The 25,210-nt window shown below is 47.2% G+C and overlaps 1 protein-coding gene across 1 annotated transcript; it reads right to left on the bottom strand.

Annotated features, from left to right (window-relative positions):
* Positions 1–1,543: 1,543 nt before the first annotated feature.
* LOC311112543 (trafficking protein particle complex subunit 10-like) lies at positions 1,544–19,834 on the bottom strand. The gene is made up of 23 exons (XM_084155678.1): positions 19,663–19,834; positions 18,762–18,843; positions 18,456–18,591; positions 16,783–16,979; positions 16,281–16,476; positions 16,076–16,187; positions 15,399–15,646; positions 12,453–12,599; positions 10,273–10,387; positions 9,867–9,943; positions 9,436–9,527; positions 9,017–9,157; positions 7,889–8,001; positions 6,911–7,467; positions 6,561–6,702; positions 6,265–6,423; positions 5,752–5,981; positions 5,411–5,511; positions 4,935–5,061; positions 4,674–4,844; positions 4,270–4,450; positions 3,986–4,180; positions 1,544–3,805 (listed from the first exon to the last, which is right to left on the bottom strand). The coding sequence occupies exons 1-23, from the start codon at positions 19,721–19,723 to the stop codon at positions 3,561–3,563; spliced, it is 3,825 nt and encodes a 1,274-aa protein (XP_084011804.1). The 5' UTR covers positions 19,724–19,834; the 3' UTR covers positions 1,544–3,560.
* Positions 19,835–25,210: the final 5,376 nt, after the last annotated feature.

Here is a 25,210-nt window from a genome sequence, read left to right as displayed (position 1 = left end):
GGGCCTCCCGAGTGGCACAGTGGTCTAAGGCTCTGCATCGCAGTGCTAGCTGTGCCACTAGAGATCCTGGTTCGAATCCAGGCTCTGTCGTAGCCGGCCGCGACCGGGAGACCCACGGGCCGGCGCACAATTGGCCCAGCGTCATCCAGGGTAGGGGAGGGAATGGCCGGGAGGGATGTAGCTCAGTTGGTAGAGCATGGCCAGGGTTTGCAACGCCAGGGTTGTGGGTTTGTTTCCCACGGGGGGCCAGTATGAAAAAAAACTCACTAACTGTAAGTCGCTCTGGATAAGAGCGTCTGCTATATGACTTAAATGTAAAATTAAACCCCTACAACTCATCCAGAACGCTGCAGCCCGTCTGGTGTTCAACCTTCCCAAGTTCTCTCACGTCACCCCGCTCCTCCGCACACTCCACTGGCTTCCAGTTGAAGCCCGCATCTGCTACAAGACCATGGTGCTTGTCTACGGAGCTGTGAGGGGAACGGCACCTCCGTACCTTCAGGCTCTGATCAGTCCCTACACCCAAACGAGGGCATTGCGTTCATCCACCTCTGGCCTGCTGGCCCCCCTACCTCTGCGGAAGCACAGTTCCTGCTCAGCCCAGTCAAAACGGTTCGCTGCTCTGGCACCCCAATGGTAGAACAAGCTCCCTCACGACGCCAGGACAGCGGAGTCACTCACCACCTTCCGGAGACACTTGAAACCCCACCTCTTTAAGGAATACCTGGGATAGGATAAAAGTAATCCTTCTTTTTTTTTTTTTTATATATATTGTAAAGTGGTTGTCCCACTGGCTATCGTAAGGTGAATGCACCAATTTGTAAGTCGCTCTGGATAAGAGCGTCTGCTAAATGACGAAAATGTAAATGTAAAAGCAGAGAGATATGTGATGCTGTAGCATATTGTAAATTATATATATATATATATAAAAAAGTGATCTTGTACAATGTTGCAACTTGCGTAGGGCACAGCACACAATGGCTAATATAGCCCATTGTTTTACAGGGCTACTGTGGCAAGTTATGTAAAGCAGTTCAGTAAAGAAGTATTGGTGTATTGCGGTGTAAGTTAGGCCTACACCAATACTTTTTTGATGGACAGCTTTACATAACTTGCCACAATAGCCCTGTATCTGAGGATTTTTTCTATGTATAAGGATACTGAAAGTGTAAGACATGCTTATGTTCCAACCTTACATTGGATCCCTGTCAGATTCCCACCACCTAAGAGCCTCATGCTCACCTACAAGTTTCTCCAGGGCTTGCCCCCTCTGACCTGCTCTATGCACACACCCCCTCCTGCTGTCTCTGTTCCTCAGACTCTGGACTTCTCACCCTTCATATATAAAAGTTATGAGTTTGATAAAATTGCATATGATTTTGTAGCAGTAAGGAAACACATCGAGGATCAGTCAATTGATACCGTACAGGCTTATAGTAGTCAAATCAGGTCGTGTAGGTGTTTCATTTGAGACAGCCCAAATACCTTTGAGTTTCTCTTCGCACTAATACTTCACTGACCACCAAAACAGAGAACAGACACATTAAAACATAGGTATATTTATTTTCAAATGTATAATACATACATATGATTAGTTTAAATAATTAATCTGAATACAATCAGTGGTGCTGAACTCCAATGGAATAATTTACATCCACATTTAAAAATTTGATTTCAGTGACCCATGACTGTTGAAAGAAAAATAATCACCAGACAATTCCCAAAGTCATTATTTATTTGTGAGAGTGATTGATGCTTCCGTCCCTTCCAGCTATTTGCCGTTAAATAATATATAAAAATAATAATAAGACAAAAATAAATACAGCTAAGATGTGTACATAGACGAGCACTGATATCACTAGTCTTCATATATCATAGTTTCTTAATCGTTTTTCCAACCAGTTAGACACCCGAGGACACGTGGATGTTGCAAAGACAGGCCCATGTTGCTGTAGGTTCGGGCATGTACGTTTTGTACGTGGAGTCTGAGGGTTACGCTTTCATTAAGATGGCCAGACTGAGGGAACTAGCCTTCTGCCTTTGGTCCTGGCGGTGAGCACTACATTCTGTTTGTGAGATTCTGCTTGGTACAAGCCCAGAGGTGGAGGAATACAGGACATGAGTATAGCTGGGTGGGTGTGCTTAGGCCTCAGGCCCAAAGCCCTCATAGGCCTCCAGTAGATACCTACCGACCGACCACCCGACCGACCAACCAACCAACCGACAGACACAGAGCAACAACCTGAACTTGCCTGGCAACAGTACAAAAATAGAGGTCAATGAACAAACATCGCATTTACACAAGCGAATTTCCCCTCCTTCTAAATTGTTGTTGTTTTTATTAAAGAATTGTGCCATGATAAAGTGCTGTTCCTGACACAGTTACCGTAGCAACAGCGAATGTCTGAGACAATAAAAAAGGTTGGACACCACATTTACTAAACATAGAATTTACCTGCTCAGCATTCAAGTAAACCACGAAGTCAGACAGAACAAATGATTGTAACACTTTGAACAGACGGTCACTTTCAGCCAAAAAGTATCTGAAAACAACCAAGTACAATTTCATCCCATTGTTCTCAGATTTCGCCAATACTTGAATAAGTCAATTTTGGTGAACCTTAAAACATAAACAAAAGAATAAGGCAAAAATAGGTCCTCTTCCAGAGCCAAAAGCATGTGTTCATTAGTACTCGGATTAAGTGCGCCTCACACCTGCTGGAAAACAAAAAGTATATTTTTCTCTAACATATTCCTTCGAGACAATTTGTTTTTGGTGCAGCCTTTGCACAGTCAGTCAGTACAGTGATTCCTCTGGAATAATATGTACTTATTGAACAGTTTGTACAGTGGCCAGAGGGTGGCGCTATGGCTATAGCAAAGGAAAGAGGATTCAGCAGGGTTTGGGGGCAAGGGGCTGGAAGTGAGTGAGGTGGAAAAGTGGGGTAGATATTGCTAACACACACACACACAGGATTAACTGGCCCCGCTCTTTCCCTTCATCCATCACAACTTGCCATGTCATGCACAGACAGTGACACACACGAACTAATACAAACACAACCACACACCGTTGCAACCCTGTCCAAACACACGTTAGTGTGTGCATGTGTGCCTCATACAGCAGGTTTTGTGTTGATGATCAGTGGAAACAGCAAGCAGATCACAGGTGTGTGGGGGGGTTCTAAGCAGAACAGTTCTGGGAACAGTTCTAAGCGGTTTACTGTGTCCACGGAGCAGGAACCAATAAGAGAGCTACAGGTACACCAAACCCTCTTCTCTGACAGTGGGGGGAGGGGTATTTTCATATGAGAATTCAATGAATGCTGAAAAAGATTGACAAGAAGATAAAAATACAGCAGATGGATCTCTCAGGCCAGAACAGGAGCAGGGAGGAGGGCCAGTGGCCGGCCAGCAATGAGTCCTGAGAGGAGAGCCAGTGTCAGTTCCCTGCCGCCAGGCCATCTCCCGGTTCCAGAACCACAGCCAGGAACCAAACCACAGAGGTCCAGGCGTGGTGGGAGCACGGCAGGGGGGGGGGCTGCAGTGGCCCACAGGGGTCATGTGACGTTAACCTCCATCACGTGGTCGTCAGTAACGGGCAGCACCAGCACCTGCCGCCCCTGGCTCCAATTGAACACCTGTCCCGGACTGAAGGGTTCCAGGCGGGGCATGGGCAGACCCCTCTGCTGCTCCCCGCTGCCCACCGAGTGGACACTGCCCCGGCTACGGATGCTGGCTGTGTCGCCCTGGTCGTCCAGGCCTTTGTCCAGCAGGGATATGTTGTCGTTCTCTAAGCAGCTGTCTGTGAGCGGCCAGAGAGAGAGGGAGATGAGCGTGAATGCATGTGACTGAGTGTGTGTGAGTGAGAGTACAACACGTGCTGTAATAATGCCTATGAGCAAATAATCTAAACTTGTTAAGTAATGGGAGACATGCCTACTGACTTAGCTTAAGTACCGTTCTGGAGCTGCGGGTTACATACCTGTGTCGGGCTGAATGGCTGGGACGGCACTGTGGGGCAGGTACTTGAACACTTTGATGTTGGGGAAGGGCAGGTGCCCGGCGAACAGGGGCATGACCTCCATCTGAACCCTGTGTGTGGCACTGGAAGCCACGGGCATGGACACCACCCCCGAGCTCTTGCCACACACCGCCCAGTTACTGCTGTTGTCCACCACTGCAGACAACACACACCAGAGTAGACAGGTAAATAACGGACATGGGCACACACACACACACACACACACACACCTTCCCGTGTCCTACCTTCATACATGAGCTTGGTGGTCCTCAGGCCCTCTATTTCTGTAGACTCCTCCTCCTCCCCTTCAGTCTCGCTGGGCTCCGCCTGCCGTGTGATGGACACCTCGAGGCCACAGAGGGCGCCGGTGCGACAGTGCTGGTCGCCGGACGGCGGCAAGATCTCGGCCTTCAAGCTGTAAAGGGTCTGGGGAGGAGGGTTGGCAGAGTCCACAGTTAGCAACATCGAGCGTAGTTTGAGCCCAGAACGGCGTTTGTTTGTGATGAGAACAGGGTTGTGTTAATTCGTTTTGCAACGGAAAACAAAAATATGCATTTTTTATTGGACCAAATCCCATCCTGTTTGAATGTGTTTTCTTCCACGTGGTCCCTAATGATGGGACCCAGAGGTGGGTCTTGAGTATACTCACAGAGACCCGGTCCAGCTGGAACTCGTAGCGATAGGGTTTGAAGGCTGTGCGTGTGTCCGAGGCGGAGACGGGCGCGAAGCTGGCGGAGAACACACACTGCAGGCACAGCGGCAGGTGTTTGGCCCACCGCATCTCCCACAGGCAGAACACCGACTGCTGACTGCACACCGGCTGAGGCAAAGAGGATCAGAACAGATGAGTGTGAGAGAGAGAGAGATGGAGTGTGTGTGTGTGTGTGTGTGTGTACGGTCAGCTACTCACCTGTTGTGTTTTAGCATTGAGTGAGAGTAGCTCCACGGAGGTTGTGGGCTGGCGCTCTGTGAGGACCGGGTCCGCCAGATGGAAGTTTGTGTCGGACACATTCTGGAGACACACCTGTATGTACTTCCTGTGTGACCAGTCAGGAGTCAGATCAATATTTCGATTCTCAACATCGCCATAGATTCCTTGACTGAGCAGACACTTCACTGAATAGACACTGAGGGCAACGTTTTATTTGCATTTAAAATCCTATAGAGGAGAAGGCATATTACCCAATGCAGGTTCCAAATACTACAATTGGAATTTGCATTGCGTGCATCACTCAGTAAATAATTGCCTCCTTATAACACACATTTTTAAGAAAATGTTCAAATTAAATCAAGCTGTATATTTCAAGTATTTTTTGCACACATCTGTGACTGTGCGTGACAAAAATGTCCCCCATACAGTAAAAGCAGATGGAGTGTGTCCCCTACCTTTTCCCAGCAGAGAGTATTGAGTGCTTGGCTTTGAAGGGGACATAGAAGGTTAGGGATATGTGCGTGGAGTAGATGGACCAAGGACAGTCGATGGAAACCTATGAAGAGAGAAAGAACACACACACGGCTGTAAACATCTGATAGGCATGGTCATGTTCATTAGGGCACACCGTAACAAAATGCTTTCAAACATTGAGGCGGAATATTCATTGGACAAATCCAGGTAGTCCCTCCGTTTCAGTCTGTTGTCTTCCGTTGGGTGCCTAATGAACATGACCCTAATAAATTATATAAAGGTGGTCCTGGGGCTAACTCTATAGGACAAGCGGTCTTCTAACCTTCTGGTCGATGTTGATCATGGCACTGTCTGAATGGCTGTGGCTCTTGGGCCGGTGGCGGACCTCGCCGTTGGTGAGACGCTCGCTGTCGGGCTTGAAGGGCGTGGAGGGGATGTGGCACAGCACCTCCAGCTGGAACTCCAGGGTGTGGTAGGGAGGGGTGGGGGGCAGGGAGATGCTGGTCACCTTCTCCGATGATTGGATGGAAAGACCACTCTCCCCCACGTGCTCTGAGGAGAGAAAATATAAAGGAAAAGAGTTAACACCAGATTTAGGGAAAGGCAGTAAGCATGGAAAGCTAAAGGTGTCTCCCCCTATGGACCCCGGAGGTCACTGATCTCTACGGTAACCATCAGACCTGCCTGGATTCAAATAGTATTTGTTTTCTTTCCAAAAAAAGGTAACCAAGTCATTGAGCTACACAAATTTGTTAATTTGTCATTTGGTTGAACAATCCCTTTAACCTCTCTGACTCTTGACCTCTGACCCAGAGTGGATGGAAGGAAGGCTGACCTCCCGTGCTGGACAGGATGGTAGCAGAGCAGCAGCTTGAGTGGAGGATGGGCATGGAGTCTGTGTTGCTAAGCTGCAGCGCGTCACCCTTCTTCACACTGTAGTGGCCCGTTGCTATGGTGAACTTCACCTTCTGGGGAATGCCTGCCAACAGGTTGTCTGGGGGGCAAACACAGATACACACAGTTATACACACAAAAAAAAAGGATCACTCGGTCCAACCATACGTCAGTAAGCAGCGATTAGCATCCATTGTCTGTGGCTAAAGAGGGGGACAGAAGGCCAGACAGACGGACCTGAGAGGGGCTCGATGGTGAGCTGAGGCTCCTGGGAGTAGACCTCGTACTGCACCACAGGGTAGATGTGAGACTGGACAAACTGGACTCTCCCCACGCTCCCGCACAGCTGACGCAATGTGTACGAGCCCGGCTCTCCGGTCTAGAGAGAGATGGAAGAGAAAAATAGTGATAAAGTGACACTTGACATCCAATCGACAGCATTCCCCATTCTGTTTTACTGGAGAGGAGGCAAGGAGAGAACAGATTTCTTTAGACAAATTGAAAATGAGCCATGGGGTGGACTTGAACTCGAAACATGACTGTTGATGAGGTTGTAGGAGAGGCAGAAAAAACGGCGCCAGTCGTACCGGGGCCGTGAAGAGAATGCTGTTGTCGCCGGGCTGCAGCGTTATGTCGCGCGCCCTCAGCATTTGGGCCCCGTCGTCCACGGCGACCGCTGCCGGGAGGGCCCCGGCGGTGGGCGTGTCCAGGGAGGCTGAGCTGTCGTGGCGCCGCAGCAGCAGATGCATATTCTTACACACCACCCCCGTGGAGTTGAGCGAGCTGTCCGACGGGCTGCGGTCCTGCATTTCGCAAAGCTCCAGGGCGGGGGGGAGCGTGGCGCCCATACCAGCCCCAGCAAGCAGGCTTCCCTGGGGGAACAGGATCACCCCGTCCCCCTGGCCTTGTGGTCCCTGGCCCGTCCTCCTCTGGGCACTGCCCGCCCGGCCTCTCGCCCCGCCCTGCTCCAGGCTGAAGTGGAGAGTGGCAGCCAGCTGCTCCACCTGCACGGCCACAGGCATCTGGCAGCGTAAGCGCAGCTCCAGCTGCAGGGCGGCACCCACGTGCACCACGGCGCCAGGCGGGCTGAACTGCATCTGGCGCAGCTGAGCGAATGCCACCATGCTCAGAGCCACAGTTTGGTCTGGGGAGACGAGAGGAGGAAGAAGGGGGATGAGAGAGGGAGGAGACAGAGGGCCTGGCATTACATGGCAACATTGTGAAGTCAGAGTTATGTTGGACTAGCCTGGGTGCCAGTCTTTCTGTTCTCTTGCCAACTCCTTATGGAATTGTCAGGCTTGACAATGACAATGGAGTAGGCAAAAGCACAAACAGATCTGGGGACCAGGCTAATGTTGGTCAGTCTTGGGAGAAAAACTAGTCACTATTTACATGTTTGACCAGTTTAGTTGGCAAGTCTCTCAGAAGTTGAGACAACCAGACAAGGATCCTTGGATTTTTTAAATTGTGCAATAAGAAGCTTTCACCTTTTCTACCTGCATCAATGAGAACGAACAACTGTTCCAGCCATGTCTCGAGTGTACGTGGTGTGTTTGCGTCCTCACCTGAGGGTGCTGGGGGCTGGCTGGCGAAGGTAAGGATCTCCTGGCAGAAGTGCTTCCTCTCCTCCTCTGTCAGGTTGGCATCGCCCGCCAGCAGGGCACTGGTCTGCAGGTAGCTGGCACAGTGAGTCAAGGAAACCTGAACTAGAAAATAGTCAAGCTACAGACACCTGGCTATTCCAATGCAATGGGAGAGTGAAGAAGAGCGATCCTTCAGAAAGGATTCCCTACCTAGCATGCAGATGGGATGGGGGTGAAACAGTAGCCTACCTTCCTTTGAGGTCATTATTCACTTAGCTACCCATGATGGAAATCTTTAGTCCACCCACTAATTTAATGGACGACCTCTCAAACAAATGATAGCACAGAAGGCTGGGTTGTGTTCAGTAGACACAAAATGCGGGAGAAAAAAAAGAACATTTCGAAACGGTATGAACCAGGGAGTTACCATATGTCCAATAGGAGTCCCAAGTTTTGGTTTTCCATTGAAAAACATTGTTACGGTTGGCCTTATTGAACATGACCCTGGCTCATATAGAATGTACACCAATGAAGACATTGGCCATGTTCGAGAGCATCAAAACCGTGATGTATCATGGGTAAATTGTGGCTGACTGACCTACAAATAACATTGAGTATTATTTATGATGCAAGGTGATTTGTAGTCAGTCTCGACTCGCCTTTAAAATCAGTTGCAATGTCGAACGCGCCCATTGAGACTGATTGACACTTGGTCGTATACACTAGGCACCAAATGGAAGAAAGCAGACTGAAACAGGGAGGGATACTTTTTTTGTTTCCCGTTGCAAAACATTTAGCTACGGTGTGCTATAATGAATATGACCCCGTTGTGAGGTGGTCAGTGTGTAGACTCTTTGTGCGTTCAAGACAACTGGGAACTCTGAAAAATACGAGGTCAAATCATGAGGTCAGTGATCTTCGTCAGAAAGTCGGAGGTCAGTGATTTTCAGGTCAGAAAGTCGGAGCTCAACTCGGGCCCGAGTTCCCGAGTTGGAATTCCGAGTTGGATGCCCATTCAAAACGATTTTTCCCAGTCCGAGCTCGTTTTGTCGGAAGTCGGAGATATCCGAGTTCCCAAATGGTTTTGAACGCAGCATTTGTGGAGGATACTCCTCAGTCTGCTGCAGGAGCTTCTGACACTCAGCCATCTGCTTCCTGGTATGAGTCACCTGCAGGCTCCACCCCTCTGCCACGTATGACCTCAGAGAGTCCTCCAGGAAGCCCTCTGCTCTCTCCGGGTCACCTTTCTTCCTACGCACACAAACCACACACAGTCAACACAGTTTTTGTTCATTTAGCACCAATCAATTAGAGCAACCCTAAACTCTTTCATTCATTAGTCATTCGCAAATTTAGCTGACTGGGGCTAGTCATTTTTCCAGCAACCTTCATCTTTATAACACTTACAATACATTTGTACTAATCTAATCTAAATGATTCCCTCACTGGATACACCATCCAGATATGGAGAGTGAGAGGCAGAGGGCAGAGAGAACAAAAAGGATAGAAAGAGAGAATGAAAGGCTTACATGTAAAACTCAGCGAGACTCTTCCCAACGAGCCGGGCTGAACGCTTCCTGCCTATGGCTCTGTACATCTCCATAGCAGCATGAGACAGCTCCTGAAAAGAGAGAGGGAGGGAGAAAGGGTAAGAGAGCAGGAGGGAGCGAGAGAGAGAGAGAGAGAGAGGGATGGGGAGAGGATCGTCCGAGGACAAAGACAGCATTCACTAAATAAGAATGTTTTAGCTCTGTGATGGCTTTCTGCCCCAGTGCCTACAGAGAGTGGGCCTGGAGGGCAATGGGGCCCAATGAACTAGATACCAAGACTATAAACAGAGGCACTCTGTCTAGGGAGTGTCACACGCACACACACAAAATTACAAAGCATAATCAAGGCTCTTATCAAGGACTAGTGTAACTGGCTACACCATTATCCACTAAATCGACATGGCACTTACCAGATAGTGTTTTTCAAATGCCTCCACAGACGATAAGGCCTCATTGAGTTTTTTGTAAGGGCTCTGCAGGCTGTTGACTGTAAGAGAGAACACAGGAGAGACACTTAGACTTTCTGTAAAGACCATTTCAGCTTTTTCCTTAGAGCAAACTTCCCAGACCTCACAATGATGTGTTTGTGTTGACAGTAAAAGTACAGCCTCAAACAGAGAGTCATCTGCACGACAGAGGGCTACGCGATTATCAAATAACACCATCCAACATTATCCAGTCTAATGCAATGCTCCGGTCCTACTACTTTATAACTAAGGGCCTATCGGGAGCGAACTGGTTCGATCCATGTCTCCAGCACGCCTGCCTAGTGCATTAGTGTTAGTGTGTGTGTGTGTGTGTGTGTGTGTGTAATACCGGTCTCTGGTCTCTCTTCCCCCAGGCCAGCCAGAAGGTCCACAGTGCGGTTTAGGTCCTCTGAGGTGGGGCCTTTCTTTGCCACCAGGCCACACAGGTAGCCCAGAGACTTGAGCTGGGAACAACAACAACACATGCATCACAACATAAATAGGGCCACAGTGACAAACTGGAACTGGAGTCTTATATGATGATCACCAGAAAGTGTGTTATCAGAGTTTCTTGACCAGGTAAAACTCCTTGAGCCAGTTTCGCGGACACAGATTAAGCCTAGTCTTGGACTAAGAAGCACTTTCAACAATGATTCTCCATTGTGGTGCTCTGTAGCTCAATTGGTAGAGCTTGGCGCTTGTAACGCCAGGGTAGTGGGTTCGATCCCCGGGACCACCCATACGTAAAAATGTATGCTAAATGGCATATTATTATTATTTATTGAGCATGCTTTTGGATAAAACAGGCCACTTGTGACTTCAGATTGTAGTAGGTCCCCAGGGCAGGGGCTAACACAGTGCACCAGCAGTGATGTGGGTTAGGCAGATGTGCAGTAGGTACAGTGCATTCGGAAAGTATTCAGACCTTGACTTTTTCCACATTTTGTTACGTTACAGCCTTATTCTAAAAATTGATTAAATATTTTTTCCCCCTCATCAATCTACATACAATACCCCATAATGACAAAGCTAAAACAGGTTTTTAGAAATTTTATCAAATTATTATATATATATATATATTTATTTTATTTTTATTTTTTTTATTATTATTTTTTTTAATCCCTAATTTACATAAGCATTCAGACCCTTTACTATGAAAGTCGAAATTGAGCTCAGGTGCATCCTGTTTCCATTGATCAACCTAGGAAATGTTTCTACAACTTGATTGGAGTCCACCTGTGGTAAATTCAATTGATTGGACATAATTTGGAAAGGCACACAACTATCTATATAAGGTCCCACAGTTGACAGTGCATGTCAGAGCAAAAACCCAGCCATGAGGTCGAAGGAATTGTCCGTAGAGCTCCGAGACAGGATTGTGTCGAGGCACAGATCTGGGAAAGGGTACCAAAAATGTTTTGCAGCATTGAAGGTCCCCAAGAACACAGTGACCGCCATCATTCTTAAATGGAAGAAGTTTGGAACAACCAAGACTCTTCCTAGAGCTGGCCGCCCGGCCAAACTGAGCAATCGGAGGAGAAGGGCCTTGGTCAGGGAGGTGACCAAGAACCCGATGGTCACTCTGACAGAGCTCCTGAGTTCTTCTGTGGAGATGGGAGAACCTTCCAGAAGGACAACTATCTCTGCAGCACTCCACCAATCAGGCCTTTATGGTAGAATGGCCAGACGGAAGCCACTCCTCAGTAAAAAGGCACATGAAAGCCCGCTTGGAGTTTGGCAAAAGGCACCTAAAGACTCTCAGATCATGAGAAACCAGATTCTTTGGACTGATGAAACCAAGATTGAACTCTTTGGCCTGAATGCCAAGCGTCATGTCTGGAGGAAACCTGGCACCATCCCTACGATGAAGCATGGGGGTGGCAGCATCATGCTGTGGGGATTTTTCAGCAGCAGGGACTGGGAGACTAGTCAGGATCGAGGGAAAGATGAATGGAGCAAAGTACAGAGAGATACTCGATGAAAACTCAGGACCTCAGACTGGGGCGAAGGTTCACCTTCCAACAAGACAACGACCGTAAGCACACAGCCAGGAGTGGCTTCGGGACAAGTCTCTGAATGTCCTTGAGTGGTACAGCCAGAGCCCGGACTTAAACCCGATCGAACATCTCTGGAGAGACCTGAAAATAGCTGTGCAGCGAAGCTCCCCATCCAACCTGAGAGAGCATGAGAGGATCTGCAGAGAAGAATGTGAGAAACAAATACAGGTGTGCCAAGCTTGTAGCGTCATACCCAAGAAGACTCGATGCTGTTATCTCTGCCAAAGGTATTCAACAAAGTACTGAGTAAAGGGTCTGAATACTTATGTAAATGTGATATTTCCAAAAAAATAAAAATTTATACATTTGCTAAAATGTTTAAAAAACAGTTTTTGCTTTGTCATTATGGGGTATTGTGTGTAGATTGACAATTTAATCAATTTTAGAATAAGGCTGTAACGTAACAAAATGTGGAAAAAGTCAAGGGGTCTGAATACTTTCCGAATGCACTGTATGTAGGTAGGTAGGGTACCTTCTCGGTGGCGTAGGTCCACAGGCCGACAGTGTGGGAGCAGTTGGCCTCCAGCTGGGCACGGTCGCAGCAGCCCTCGATCCTGTGCAGCACTTCCAGACAGCTGAGGAACACCCAGCAGTCCAACGCCCCCTGGACCACAGACACCTACACACAGAATGAGGATCTCTAGATTTACATTTTATATACTTTTTTGAATCCACAAATCAAATGTCACACCATGGACACCAGAAGCACCTTATCCACCCCCGCCACACACACATACACACACAGCTCATGCACAAACCAAAGCCAATATATCCCACCAAAATTGACATTTCCAACCAATAGAGGAAGCCAAACTCTTTTGGCGGGAGGCAACAGAGTTATACAATGGTAGCAGAAACACTGGAGTGTGCGTGGCCAGATTCAAAGTGTTTGAGGGGATCAGTTTGAGCAAGATGAGGTGCACTGCAGAATAGTTCATCTTCATCACATGCAACTCCCCTCCAAGTCTCCGACCACTACTGTGTATCCTTTTCTCTCTCGCTCTCCTCCAACAATACTCACTCTGCCCCTACTCAGATGGTAATGCGCCGTCGCAACCTTCACTGTCTCTCTCCCGCTACTCTCTCCTCTTCCATCCTATCATCTCTTCCCTCTGCTCAATCCTTCTCCCTCCAATCTCCTGATTCTGCCTCCTCAACACTCCTCTCCTCCCTTTCTGCATCCTTTGACTCTCTATGTCCCCTATCCTCCCGGCCGGCTCGGTCCTCCCCTCCTGCTCCGTGGTTTGATGACTCATTGCGAGCTCACAGAACAGGGCTCCGAGCAGCCGAGCGGAAATGGAGGAAAACTAGACCTTGCATCTTTTCACTCCCTCCTCTCTACATTTTCTTCATCCGTTTCTGCTGCTAAAGCCACTTTCTACCACTCTAAATTCCAAGCATCTGCCTCTAACCCTAGGAAGCTCTTTGCCACCTTCTCCTCCCAACTGAATCCTCCCCCCCCCCTTCTCCCTCTCTGTGGATGACTTGGTCAACCATTTTGAAAAGAAGGTTGACGACATCCGATCCTCGTTTGTTAAGTCAAATGACACTGCTGGTCCTGCTCACACTGCCCTACACTATGCTTTGACTTTCTCCCCTCTCTCTCCAGATAAAATCTTGCGACTTGTGACGGCCGGCCGCCCAACAACCTGCCCGCTTGACCCTATCCCCTCCTCTCTTCTCCAGACCATCTCCGGTGACCTTCTCCCTTACCTCACCTCGCTCATCAACTCATCCTTGACCGCTGGCTATGTCCCTTCCGTCTTCAAGAGAGCGAGAGTTGCTCCCCTTCTCAAAAAACCTACACTCAATCCCTCCGATGTCAACAACTACAGACCAGTATCCCTTCTTTCTTTTCTCTCCAAAACTATTGAGCGTGCCGTCTTTAGCCAACTCTCTTGCTATCTCTCTCAGAATGACCTTCTTGATCCAAACCAGTCAGGTTTCAAGACTGGTCATTCAACTGAGACTGCTCTTCTCTGTGTCACGGAGGCTCTCCGCACTGCTAAAGCTAACTCTCTCTCCTCTGCTTTTGTCCTTCTAGACCTATCTGCTGCCTTTGATACTGTGAACCATCAGATCCTCCTCTCCACCCTCTCCGAGCTCGGCATCTCCGGCGCGGCTCACTCTTGGATTGCGTCCTACCTGACCGGTCGCTCCTACCAAGTGACGTGGCGAGAATCTGTCTCCGCACCACGTGCTCTCACCACTGGTGTCCCCCAGGGCTCAGTTCTAGGCCCTCTCCTATTCTCTCTATACACCAAGTAACTTCGCTCTGTCATATCCTCACATGGCCTCTCCTATCATTGCTACGCAGACGACACACAACTAATCTTCTCCCCCTTCTGATAACCAGGTGGCGAATTGCATCTCTGCATGTCTGGCAGACATATCAGTGTGGATGACAGATCACCACCTCAAGCTGAACCTCAGCAAGACGGAGCTGCTCTTCCTCCCGGGGAAGGACTGCCCGTTCTATGATCTAGCCATCACGGTTGACAACTCCGTTGTGTCCTCCTCCCAGAGTGCGAAGAGCCTTGGCGTGACCCTGGACAACACCCTGTCGTTCTCCGCTAACATCAAGGCGGTAACCCGATCCTGTAGGTTCATGCTCTACAACATTCGGAGAGTACGACCCTGCCTTACACAGGAAGCAGCACAGGTCCTAATCCAGGCACTTGTCATCTCCCGTCTGGATTACTGCAACTCGCTGTTGGCTGGGCTCCCTGCCTGTGCCATTAAACCCCTACAACTCATCCAGAATGCCGCAGCCCGTCTGGTGTTCAACCTTCCCAAGTTCTCTCACGTCACCCCGCTCCTCTGCACACTCCACTGGCTTCCAGTTGAAGCTTGCATCTGCTACAAGACCATGGTGCTTGCCTACGGAGCTGTGAGGGGAACGGCACCTCCGTACCTTCAGGCTCTGATCAGTCCCTACACCCAAACGAGGGCATTGCGTTCATCCACCTCTGGCCTGCTGGCCCCCCTACCTCTGCGGAAGCACAGTTTCCGCTCAGCCCAGTCAAAACTGTTCGCTGCTCTGGCACCCCAATGGTGGAACAAGCTCCCTCACGACTCCAGGACAGCGGAGTCACTCACCACCTTCCGGAGACACTTGAAACCCCACCTCTTTAAGGAATACCTGGGATAGTATAAAGTAATCCTTCTACCCTGCCTTACCCCACCCCTGAAAAAATAAAATAATAATAATAATAAAAAGAAAACATATTGTAAAGTGGTTATCCCACTGGCTATAAGGTGAATGCACCAATTTGTAAGTCGCTCAGAATAAGAGCGTCTGCTAAATGACGTAAATGTAATGTAAAATAATGAGTAGTAATTTAGGATCGAAGGTGATTCGTATGTCAGCGGTTCGGCCCAGTCTGACTGCAATACAGTACTCAAAAACACACTATACCTCGAGCAGGCGCAGCTCCTGTACACAATTGTGCAGCAGCTCCAGGGCTCGCTGGGTGACCTCCCAAGGCCTCTGGAGGAAGATGAGCAGGGTGCACTGGCGGGAGAACAGGTAGCTGCGCAGGTCCAGCAGGCTGGCCTCGCCGCACTGGATCAGCTCGCGCTTCTCCATGTCGATGGGCCTTCGCAGGAGCAGCCCGTTCCAGCGCTTCACCGGGGCACAGAACGAGCCCAGCCAGTTGGCCCCGTCTGAAAGACACAGACGTAGACACAACAAAAACAGACCCAACAGATAGACGCAACAGACATTGACACAACAGACGCAGACATACGAAGACGGACACAACATAGAAAAATACAACAGACATGGACACAAGAATAAGATATTGCCCTCAGTAGTACAGTACACATACACACAAACAGGCCTGTAGTAAAAGGTAGGCAGGTCTCTACGCTGAACTTTTTTACAAGGAGCACGTGTGCACCTAAGTTGAAAAATGTAGGCGCACACAAAGACATTTTGGAGCACAATGAAACATTTTTGGGGTAATAAAGCTGGAATCCTTAATTTTTTACATTTACAATTCCAGGTCACACAGCAAAATATTTAGGCGCATATGCAAGTAAAATGGTCACACTGCAGAGCCATGGTAACGGTAGTAAACAATGCCGCTGTACCTCCAGCCCCAAAGTTGAGGACATACTGAGTGAAGAGAGCATCCAGCTCGTCATACTGGACCAGGGCATCCTCAAATTGCTGCAGCATCTCAAACACAAAGGCCAACTCCTCCTGCATAACACACACACCCATTGGTTAAATAGGTTACAACTGCATCCCCTGTAGTAGAGCATGGATGATTGACAGGTGGTGGGAGTGACCCACCTGCACCATGAAGTAGTCGCAGAAGCTCCAGCCGGGCTCAGTGCGTTTCTCGCGGAGCGTGCGCATGTCATCCTCGAAGCGGCCCAGGTTCTTGGTGAAGGACAAGAGCAGCAGGGTGCGCAGCTTGGTCAGGAAGGAGCTCCACGACTCCTGGGAGCGAGACGACTCCTTCAGAGGGTCCGACAGAACCACACACCTGAACCATGGGGAGGGGAGAGAGAAAGAGAGAGTAAGGGGGAGGTGGTGTTAGAGAGAAAAAGGTTCTGAGGTGAAATTGTAGAGCGACACTCCTGCAGGCTTTTGCTCCAACCCTCATCTAGCACATCTGATTCTACTAAATTAGTTGCCCAGGTCCTTGATAAGATGAATCCGGTGTGTTACACAACAGGATTGGATCAAAAGACTGCATGCCCAGTAGATCTCCAGGAGGAGGGTCCCTTGGTAGAAAAAAAATAGCTCAAATTCTGTTATAACAAGAGATAAGAGAGGTGATGTTGCTGACCTGTCGCTCTGCTTGTTGCAGAAGTCGTTGCGGATCTTGTCCACGATGGAGGTGCGCGGCAGGATGTTGGTTTTGTTCTTCTTCTTGGCTTCGCTCTCCACCACCACGATGAGCCAGTCCACCGAGCCGTGCAGCCGCAGGGTGCTCTGCCACCGCAGCATGTCATCCTTCACCGACACCTTGTACATCTCTGTGTCCTGAGACACACACACACCCACTGAGTATACAAAACATTAAAAACACCTGATCTTTCCATGACAGACTTACCAGGTGAAAGCTATGATCCCTTATTGATGTCACTTGTTAAATCCACTTCAATCAGTGTAGATAGGGGAGGAGGCAGTTTAAAGAACGATTTTTAAGCCTTGAGACATGGATTGTGTGCCATTCAGAGGGTGAATGGGCAAGACAAATGATTTAAGTGCCTTTGAACGGGGTATGCTAGTAGGTGCCAGGCGCACCGGTTTGTGTCAAGAACTGCAACGCTGCTGGGTTTCACGCTCAACAATTTCCTGTGTGTATCAAGAATGGTCCACCACCCAAAGGACATCCAGCCAACTTGACACAACTGTGGGAATCATTGGAGTCAACATGGGCCAGCATCCCTGTGGAACGCTTTCGACACCTTGTAGAGTCCATGCTAAGGATGCACATTACGGTCAATTTTGCTGCTGACTAACTGACCCTCATTAACCGGTCAACAAACGGTAACATTTTTTCCAAACACTAAAATGACGTGACCAACAGAAAACACTATCGGAGATCTGTATGTATTGACGAGATGCTTATGTTTCCGCCCTAACAATGGGAGTCATCCCAAGGCGGGAAGGCAGGCAACAAGTTTAGGCCCAAAATAAACCCATAGAAACGCATTGGACTTATTTTGGACAGATTTTGACGAGTCCATGCATACAAGGACTGGACATTTTTTATTAAGAGCTTAATGGAAACATGCAACAATACCAAGCCTACGTCTTACAGTCAAAAGGCTATAGCCTATTACTGAACCTGCAACTCCTGTAATGAAGCAGCTAATAACACGTCATTTTCAAATATTTGCCAAAATGCAATTAGCTGAAAACACAGTTCTAAACAGCGCACCTAATGTTCCATATGTGTCAGAAACTTAGAAAGAGGGGGATTCTAATAGCAACTACTATGATGGATTGCTATATGACTAAGATTGTGCCTTTGGCTTATGGACAACGAAAGAAAGTTGATATGAAAACCAATAGAACATGAGAGAAATGCTGGTTAATGACATGAGGAATTATTTATAAAATAATTGCCTGCACGTTTCTATGGATGGAAACGTGCAGGCAAAGGTAAGACATGCCTCATTATTTGAAGTAAAACGTTCAGGTTTCAAACAATTATACTGCCTCAAGTTCACACTGCAAAGTGGTGGGTGACACGCTGATAGTCAATGGTAGGCAGGCTATAGCCTATGCATCCGAATGGCGAATGAGAGGCGCGCTTTACGTGTTGAGATTTAGAAATAAAAATAGCATTAACACCCATATGAGACGAACACACACACACACACCCATTAGGGCTATTGGAGTTTTTTCTTGTGAATCATAATACAGTGTTGAATGTTATGATACCAACAACAACGCCGGTCTGTCCAATATGTTCCTACCACATCAAATAGTGACTGTCTGACTACTCACACAACAGTCTGTCCAGTATATGTGTAGGAAGGGGAAGGTGAGCAGGGCTCTGTTTCCATCCTTGGGAAGCAGCTCCTCTTTGAACTGAACAAAGTTGGCCTCGAGGTGAATCATCTTTGGTGCGCGTCCGTAGGACCTTCAGACGAGGAGACATTGGCATTGAAAACAAAGGAACTTAAAACACAGTCAGCAACACACACTCAAACACGTACACTCACACATACACAAACGTTGCACAAACCCCACAGTTGCGCATGGGTGCACACACACATCTGATAGCAAAGTGCAAACATCCCAATAGCTCACCTCCTCCACTCCATGGGCTCCCTGGGTAACTGCTGTGCCAGAGAGGTGTAGAGGGAAGTGAACAGGCTCTGGTCGCCAGCACCTATGTGTCGGGGTTGAGAGACCGAGTAGTGAAGAAGAGAGAGAGTAAGGGAGAGAGAGCAGATAGGCAAAATAGTTCAACCACTCTGCGCCTCCAACCAGCATCTTATTCCATCTTCAGGGATCAATGAGATCTGTGACTCATTTGTTTCGTTCCATTTGATTAGCTAGCTAGCTATATCTCACTGCACACCTTAGGCTACATCACCCATATCAACAGTCAGGGTTTGCAACAGAGGCAACATAACAGCACTATTTTGTATTTTTGTTTTGAGATCATAGCGAACTACACTAGTTAGCTAGAGATGTTCTTGAAAGAGTGTCCTGTCAGGGTCTTGTCTAGCACTTGTCATTGATACATTGACAGTCCTTGAACAGTCAGCGCATAGTGTACTACTTGTAGCTCCTCTCATCCAGGCCTCGTTTGATTAGTAGCTTGTTAACTAGCTAGCTAAAACAGCACGAGCCGACTATGTAAAAGAAGACAGCGAAGGGGATGCCGAAATGCTGCATGAGGAATAGGCTATTTTGTTGGCTAGTTAGCTACTAAGTGTAGCCTAGCAAGCTATGTTCTTGTAAAAATCGCCAATGTAGGACTTCCGCACTTCTGAAACAATCTTTAAAAACGGAATACAGCAGCTAGCTACCATGCCGGTTAGACAAAATAGATTAACTGCAGCGGCCACTGTATTGGTTGAGATGTCACTCAGATTCACACAACACAGCAACCACTGAGGTATAGCTAGCTACAGTAGCTAGTTAGCCAAGCAAGCTAACATTGATAGCTAACGTTAACGAGACAACTCAAAGGTTAACTAACATGTCACAATCGGCTTGTTTTCCATAGTGTAGATTATTGGCTTTTCTTCATGGGCCTCCATGGATTCCGAGAGTCAACATTAGTCCGCCATTTCAAAGTGAACAATATCACTAGTGTTGTTATCAGAGCTGTACATTTCTGCTTGGATCGAATTAGGGCCTTTTTCCTATTCATTTCCTGTATATCCCTGACACGATGACGATATCCGGCATGGAGTCAACGAGAAGAATGCCACGTTCATAACAACTGGGAACTCGCAACTCGGAAATCTCCGACTACAGTGCGTTCAAGACAACTGTGAACTTGTGAAAAAAACTAACTCCGACAGGCAAAATCGTTTTGAACGGTCATCCAACTCGGAATTCCAAGTTGGAAACTCGGGCATCCTTCTAGAACTCCGACTTTCCGACCTGATGATCACTGACTTCATGATTTGACCTCATTTGTCCAGTTGTCATAAAAGCACCATAACAATTGTGTATGAATGTGTGCCTGTGTGTATGTGTTATGTTTGCCTGTGTGTGTGTGTGTGTGTGTGTGTGTGTGTGTGTGTGTGTGTGTGTGTGTGTTGGAGTGTCAGTGTAAGTATGTGTGAGTGTGTAAGTCCAGTATGTGTGCATAGTAAAAACGAGTTAGTGCAAAAAGGGTCAATGCAGATAGTCCGGGTAGCTATTTAGTTAACTATACTGAACAAAAATATAAACGCAACAATTTCTAAGATTTTACTGAGTTACAGTTCATATAAGGAATCAGTCAATTGAAATAAATTCATTATGCCTTAATCTATGGATTTCACATTACTGGGAATACAGATATGCATCTGTTGGTCACAAATACCTGAAAAAAAAATGGGCCTCACAATGGGCCTCAGGATCTCGTCACGGCATTCCAATTGCCATCCATAAAATGCAGTTGTGTTCATTGTCTGTAGCTTATGCCTGCCTATGGGCAGGCATAAGCTACAGACAACGAACACAACTGCAAACCATAACCACACTGCCACCATGGGGCACTCTGTTCACAACGTTGACATTAGCAAACCCCTCATCCACACAACGCGATACACGTAGTCTGCGGTTGTGAGGCCAGTTGAACGTACTGCCAAATTCTCTAAAACAACGTTGGAGGTGGCCTATGGTAGAGAAATTAACATTTAATTCTCTGGCAACAGCTCTGGTGGAAATTCCTGCAGTCAGCATGCCAATTGCATGCTCCCTCAAAACTTGAGACATCTGTGGCATTGTGTTGTGTGACAAAACTGCACATTTTAGAGTGGTCTTTTATTGTCCCCAGCGCAAGGTGCACCTGTGTAATGATCATGCTGTTTAATCAGCTTCTTGATATTCCACACCTGTCAGGTGGATGGATTATCTTGGCAAAGAATAAATGCTCACTAACAGGGATGTAAACACATTTGTGCGTTTGGAACATTTCTGGGATCTTATATTTCAGCTCATGAAACATGGGACCAACACTTTACATGTTGCGTTTATATTTTTGTTCAGTGTATTTAGCAATCTTATTACTTGGGGGTAGAAGCTGTCCAATATTTACACGTGTTTTGGGGAAGGTGAGATTGGGGGCAAGTGTTTAAATTGTGCAGTATTTAGCAAAAATAATAAGAGTCTGGTAGCAGCAGTTGTGATGTGTGTGTGTAGCATGAATGTAGATGTGTGTGTGTGTTTGTGTGTGTGGATGAGTGTATATCTGTGTGGGTGTGTGTGTCAGTGAGTGTGTGCATGTGTGCTAAGGTGCGGAGAGTCAGTGCAGGTGGTCAGTCCAGTTCAATCTGATGGCTTGTAGATAGAAATGGTCTCTAAGCCTTTTGTTATCAGACCTCATGTTCCGATACCTTTGCTAGCACTGACTGGAATACTGTATGTGCAGGGACTCTGCCGTAGCATCGACGAGCTAACCACCTGAGTCACGGCTTCATTAGGAAATGCATCACTGATGTTGTCCCGACAGTGAATGTTTGCGGCTTCCCCAATCAAAAGTTCTGTATTAACACAGAGGTTGGCGCTAAGTTAAAGGACAGGGCTACTGCACGTGGCTATCGCTGCCATCCCTGAGGCTGGGGCTGAGGACACAAACAAGTAAAAAAATTCCCGCTACAACCTCTGCAGAGCCATATAGGAACAAGGAGGAATCCTATTACACAGGCTCTGACGCATGTGGCAGGGGCTACAGTCCATTACAGATTACAAAGGAAGACCCAGCTGTGATCTGCCCAAAGATGCCTCTCTACCAAACGAACACAAGCTTTCACAAAAACAACACTGAGCCATGCAAGAGGGCCCCCGCTGACCCAGGGGACTGGGTGATCTATCCGAGGCCGATGTGAGTAAGGTTTTTAATCAGGTCAACACTCATAAGGCCGTGGGGCCGGACGGTATTCCACGGCACGTTCTCAGAGCATGCGCAGAACGGCTGGCAGTTCTATTCATGATCATTTTCAACCTCTCCTTGTCCCAGTCTATAATCCCCACATGTCACAAGCTGAACACCATCATTCCTGTTCCCAAGAACTCTAAGGCTACTTGCCACAATGACTATCACCCTGTAGCACTCACATCTGTAATCATGAAGTGCTTTGAAGGGCTGGTTAGGGCGTACATTAATTCCATCATCCCAGACACCCTAGACCCACTCCAATTTGCATACCGCCCCAACAGATCCATAGACGATGCAATCTCTATTACACTCCACACTGCCCTCACCCACCTAGATAAGAGGAGTACATATGTGAGAATGCTGTTCATTGACTACAGCTCTGCGTTCAACACCATAGTCCACTCCAAGCTCTTCACCAAGCCTGGACTGAACACCTCCCTCTGCAACTGGATCCTGGACTTCCTGATGAGCCGACCCCAGGTGGTGTGGGTAGGCAACATCACCTCCGCCACATTGACCCTCAACACAGGGGCCCCACAGGGGTGTGTGCTTAGTCCACTCCTGTAATGGCTAAGCTTCCATATACTAAAACGCCACTTCTATAAATGCCTAAATAGAGGTTTGGTTCCTTACGCATTTCCATAGATAAAAGGAGATTTGTTGTTGCAGTTCAAATGTATTTATTACTCTCAAGTTAATTTTCCATTGTTTGTCACACAGATTCCAGGTTGGTAAATGGTAAAATAAAGCATTATAATCCAGATGAGGTTAAACAGGTTCCAAGTGTTATGAATGGCAAAAAGGTAAGTAGTAACACGCAAATTAAATCCCAAAGAACAGGTAGCAACAGCCAAATTCAATCCCAAAGAAATGGTAGCAACAGCCAAATTAAATCCCAAAGAAATGGTAGCAACAGCCAAATTCAATCCCAAAGAAATGGTAGCAACAGCCAAATTAAATCCCAAAGAAATGGTAGCAACAGCCAAATTAAATCCCAAAGAAATGGTAGGAAACTGTAGCTCTACTAGTCCTCTTCCATCAGGTGCAATCACCTGCCCTCATGAGTTACTGACACCAGCTTTTACCCATAACCCTTCATTCTCTATTTTACAGGTTAACCATAGGTGTCCACCAGGTGACACAATAGCATCCATAAAAGGCTTCTGATATACATATTTTTGTACACTAGAGGGCACTATATGTTGGGGTCATGGGTCACTTGTCACTTGTGTTTATAGGTAGCACAGGTGACCAGGAAGGGTTAGCACAGGTGAGAGGAGAGAGCGTACAGTTCTTACCGCATCACAGATACAGTTTATAGAATGCATCGCTCTGCACCGTTTGTATAGGAATATGTGTATTGGAGGTATTTATATTTTATATGTGCAATAAATTGGTTGAGAGCTTCATCGACAGGGCTGCAGTGGAGTTGGTCGAGAGCTTCAAGTTCCTCAGTTTCCATGTCACTAAATACTTTAAATGGTCCATACACACGCAAGAAGTCATGAAGAAGGCACGACAGCGCCTCTTCCCCCTCAGGAGGTTGAAAAGATTTTATTGAGTTACAGTTCATATGAGAAAATCAGTCAATTGAAATGAATTCATTAGGCCCTAATCTATGGATTTCACATGACTGGGAATACAGATATACATATTTTGGTGACAGATACCGTTAAAAAAATTGGCCTCACAATGGACCTCAGGATCTTGTCACAGTATGTTTGTGCATTCAAATTGCGATCGATAAAATGGCGAAAACATGGAACAGTGGTGAACCTTCACAGGAGTGGCTGGCCGACCAAAATTACCCCAAGAGCGCAGCGACGACTCATCCAAGAGGTCACAAAAGACCCCACAACAACATCCAAAGAGCTGCAGGCCTCACTTGCCTCAGTTAAGGTCAGTGTTCATGACTCCACCATAAGAAAGCGACTGGGCAAAAATGGCCTGCATGGCAGAGTTCCAAGACGAAATCCACTGCTGAGCAAAAATAACATTAAGGCTCGTCTCATTTTTGCCAGAAAACATCTTGATGATCCCCAAGACCTTTGGGAAAATACTCTGTGGACTGACGAGACAAAAGTTGAACTTTTTGGAAGGTGTGTGTCCCATTACATCTGGCGTAAAAGTAACACCGCATTTCAGAAAAAGAACATCATACCAACAGTAAAATATGGTGGTGGTAGTGTGATGGTCTGGGCCTGTTTTGATGCTTCCGGACCTGGAAGACTTGCTGTGATAAATGGAACCATGAATTCTGCTGTCTACCAAAAAATCCTGAAGGAGAATGTCCGGCCATTTGTTCGTGACCTCAAGCTGAAGCGAACTTGGGTTCTGCAGCAGGACAATGATCCAAAACACACCAGCAAGTCCACCTCTGAATGGCTGAAGAAAAAGAAAATGGTCCTCTGTAGCTCAGCTGGTAGAGCACGGTGCTTGTAACGTCAGGGTAGTGGGTTCGATCCCCACGACCACCCATACACAAAAATGTATGCACGCATGACTGTAAGTCGCTTTGGATAAGAGCGTCTGCTAAATGGTATATTATTATTTTAAGACTTTGGAGTGGCCTAGTCAAAGTCCTGACCTGAATCCTATTGAGATGCTGTGGCATGACCTTAAAAAGGCAGTTCATGCTCGAAAACCCTCCAATGTGGCTGAATTACAACAATTCTGCAAAGATGAGTGGGCCAAAATTCCTCCACAGCGCTGTAAAAGACTCATTGCAAGTTATCGCAAATGCTTGATTGCAGTTGTTGCTGCTAAGGGTGGCCCAACCAGTTATTAGGTTATAGGGGGCAATCACTTTTTCACACAGGGCCATGTGGGTTTGGACTTTGTTTTCCCTTAATAATAATAACAACCTTCATTTCAAAACTGCATTTTGTGTTTACTTGTGTTATCTTTTACTAATATTTACATTTGTTTGATGATCTGAAACATTTAAGTGTGACAAACATGCAAACAAATAACAAATCAGGAAGGGGGCAAACACTTTTTCACACCACTGTATATTTAAAACCAAATACTTTTAGACTTTTACTCAAGTAGTATTTTACTGGGTGACTTTTACTTGAGTCATTTTTTATTAAGGTATCTTTACTTTTACTCAGGTATGACAACTGGATACTTTTTCCACCACTGCTTGCTGGTG

This window comes from Coregonus lavaretus (assembly GCF_964263955.1).
Source record: "Coregonus lavaretus genome assembly, chromosome: 38".
Taxonomy (NCBI): Eukaryota; Metazoa; Chordata; class Actinopteri; order Salmoniformes; family Salmonidae; genus Coregonus; species Coregonus lavaretus.
Note: the sequence above shows the minus strand (reverse complement) of the source record. Positions and strands in the feature narration are given on the sequence as shown.

What these genes read in the sequence shown, in the direction of transcription:
- LOC311112543 (XM_084155678.1), bottom strand. Translation starts at nt 19,723, where the DNA reads ATGGAGGCCCATGAAGAAAAGCCAATAATCTACACTATGGAAAACAAG. An exon ending in CCTCAACTTTGGGGCTGGAG is followed by an intron (nt 15,647 to 16,075) that starts GTACAGCGGCAT and finishes TGTGTCTTTCAG; the next exon opens with ACGGGGCCAACTGGCTGGGC. An exon ending in CATTTGAAAAACACTATCTG is followed by an intron (nt 9,528 to 9,866) that starts GTAAGTGCCATG and finishes CTCTCTTTTCAG; the next exon opens with GAGCTGTCTCATGCTGCTAT.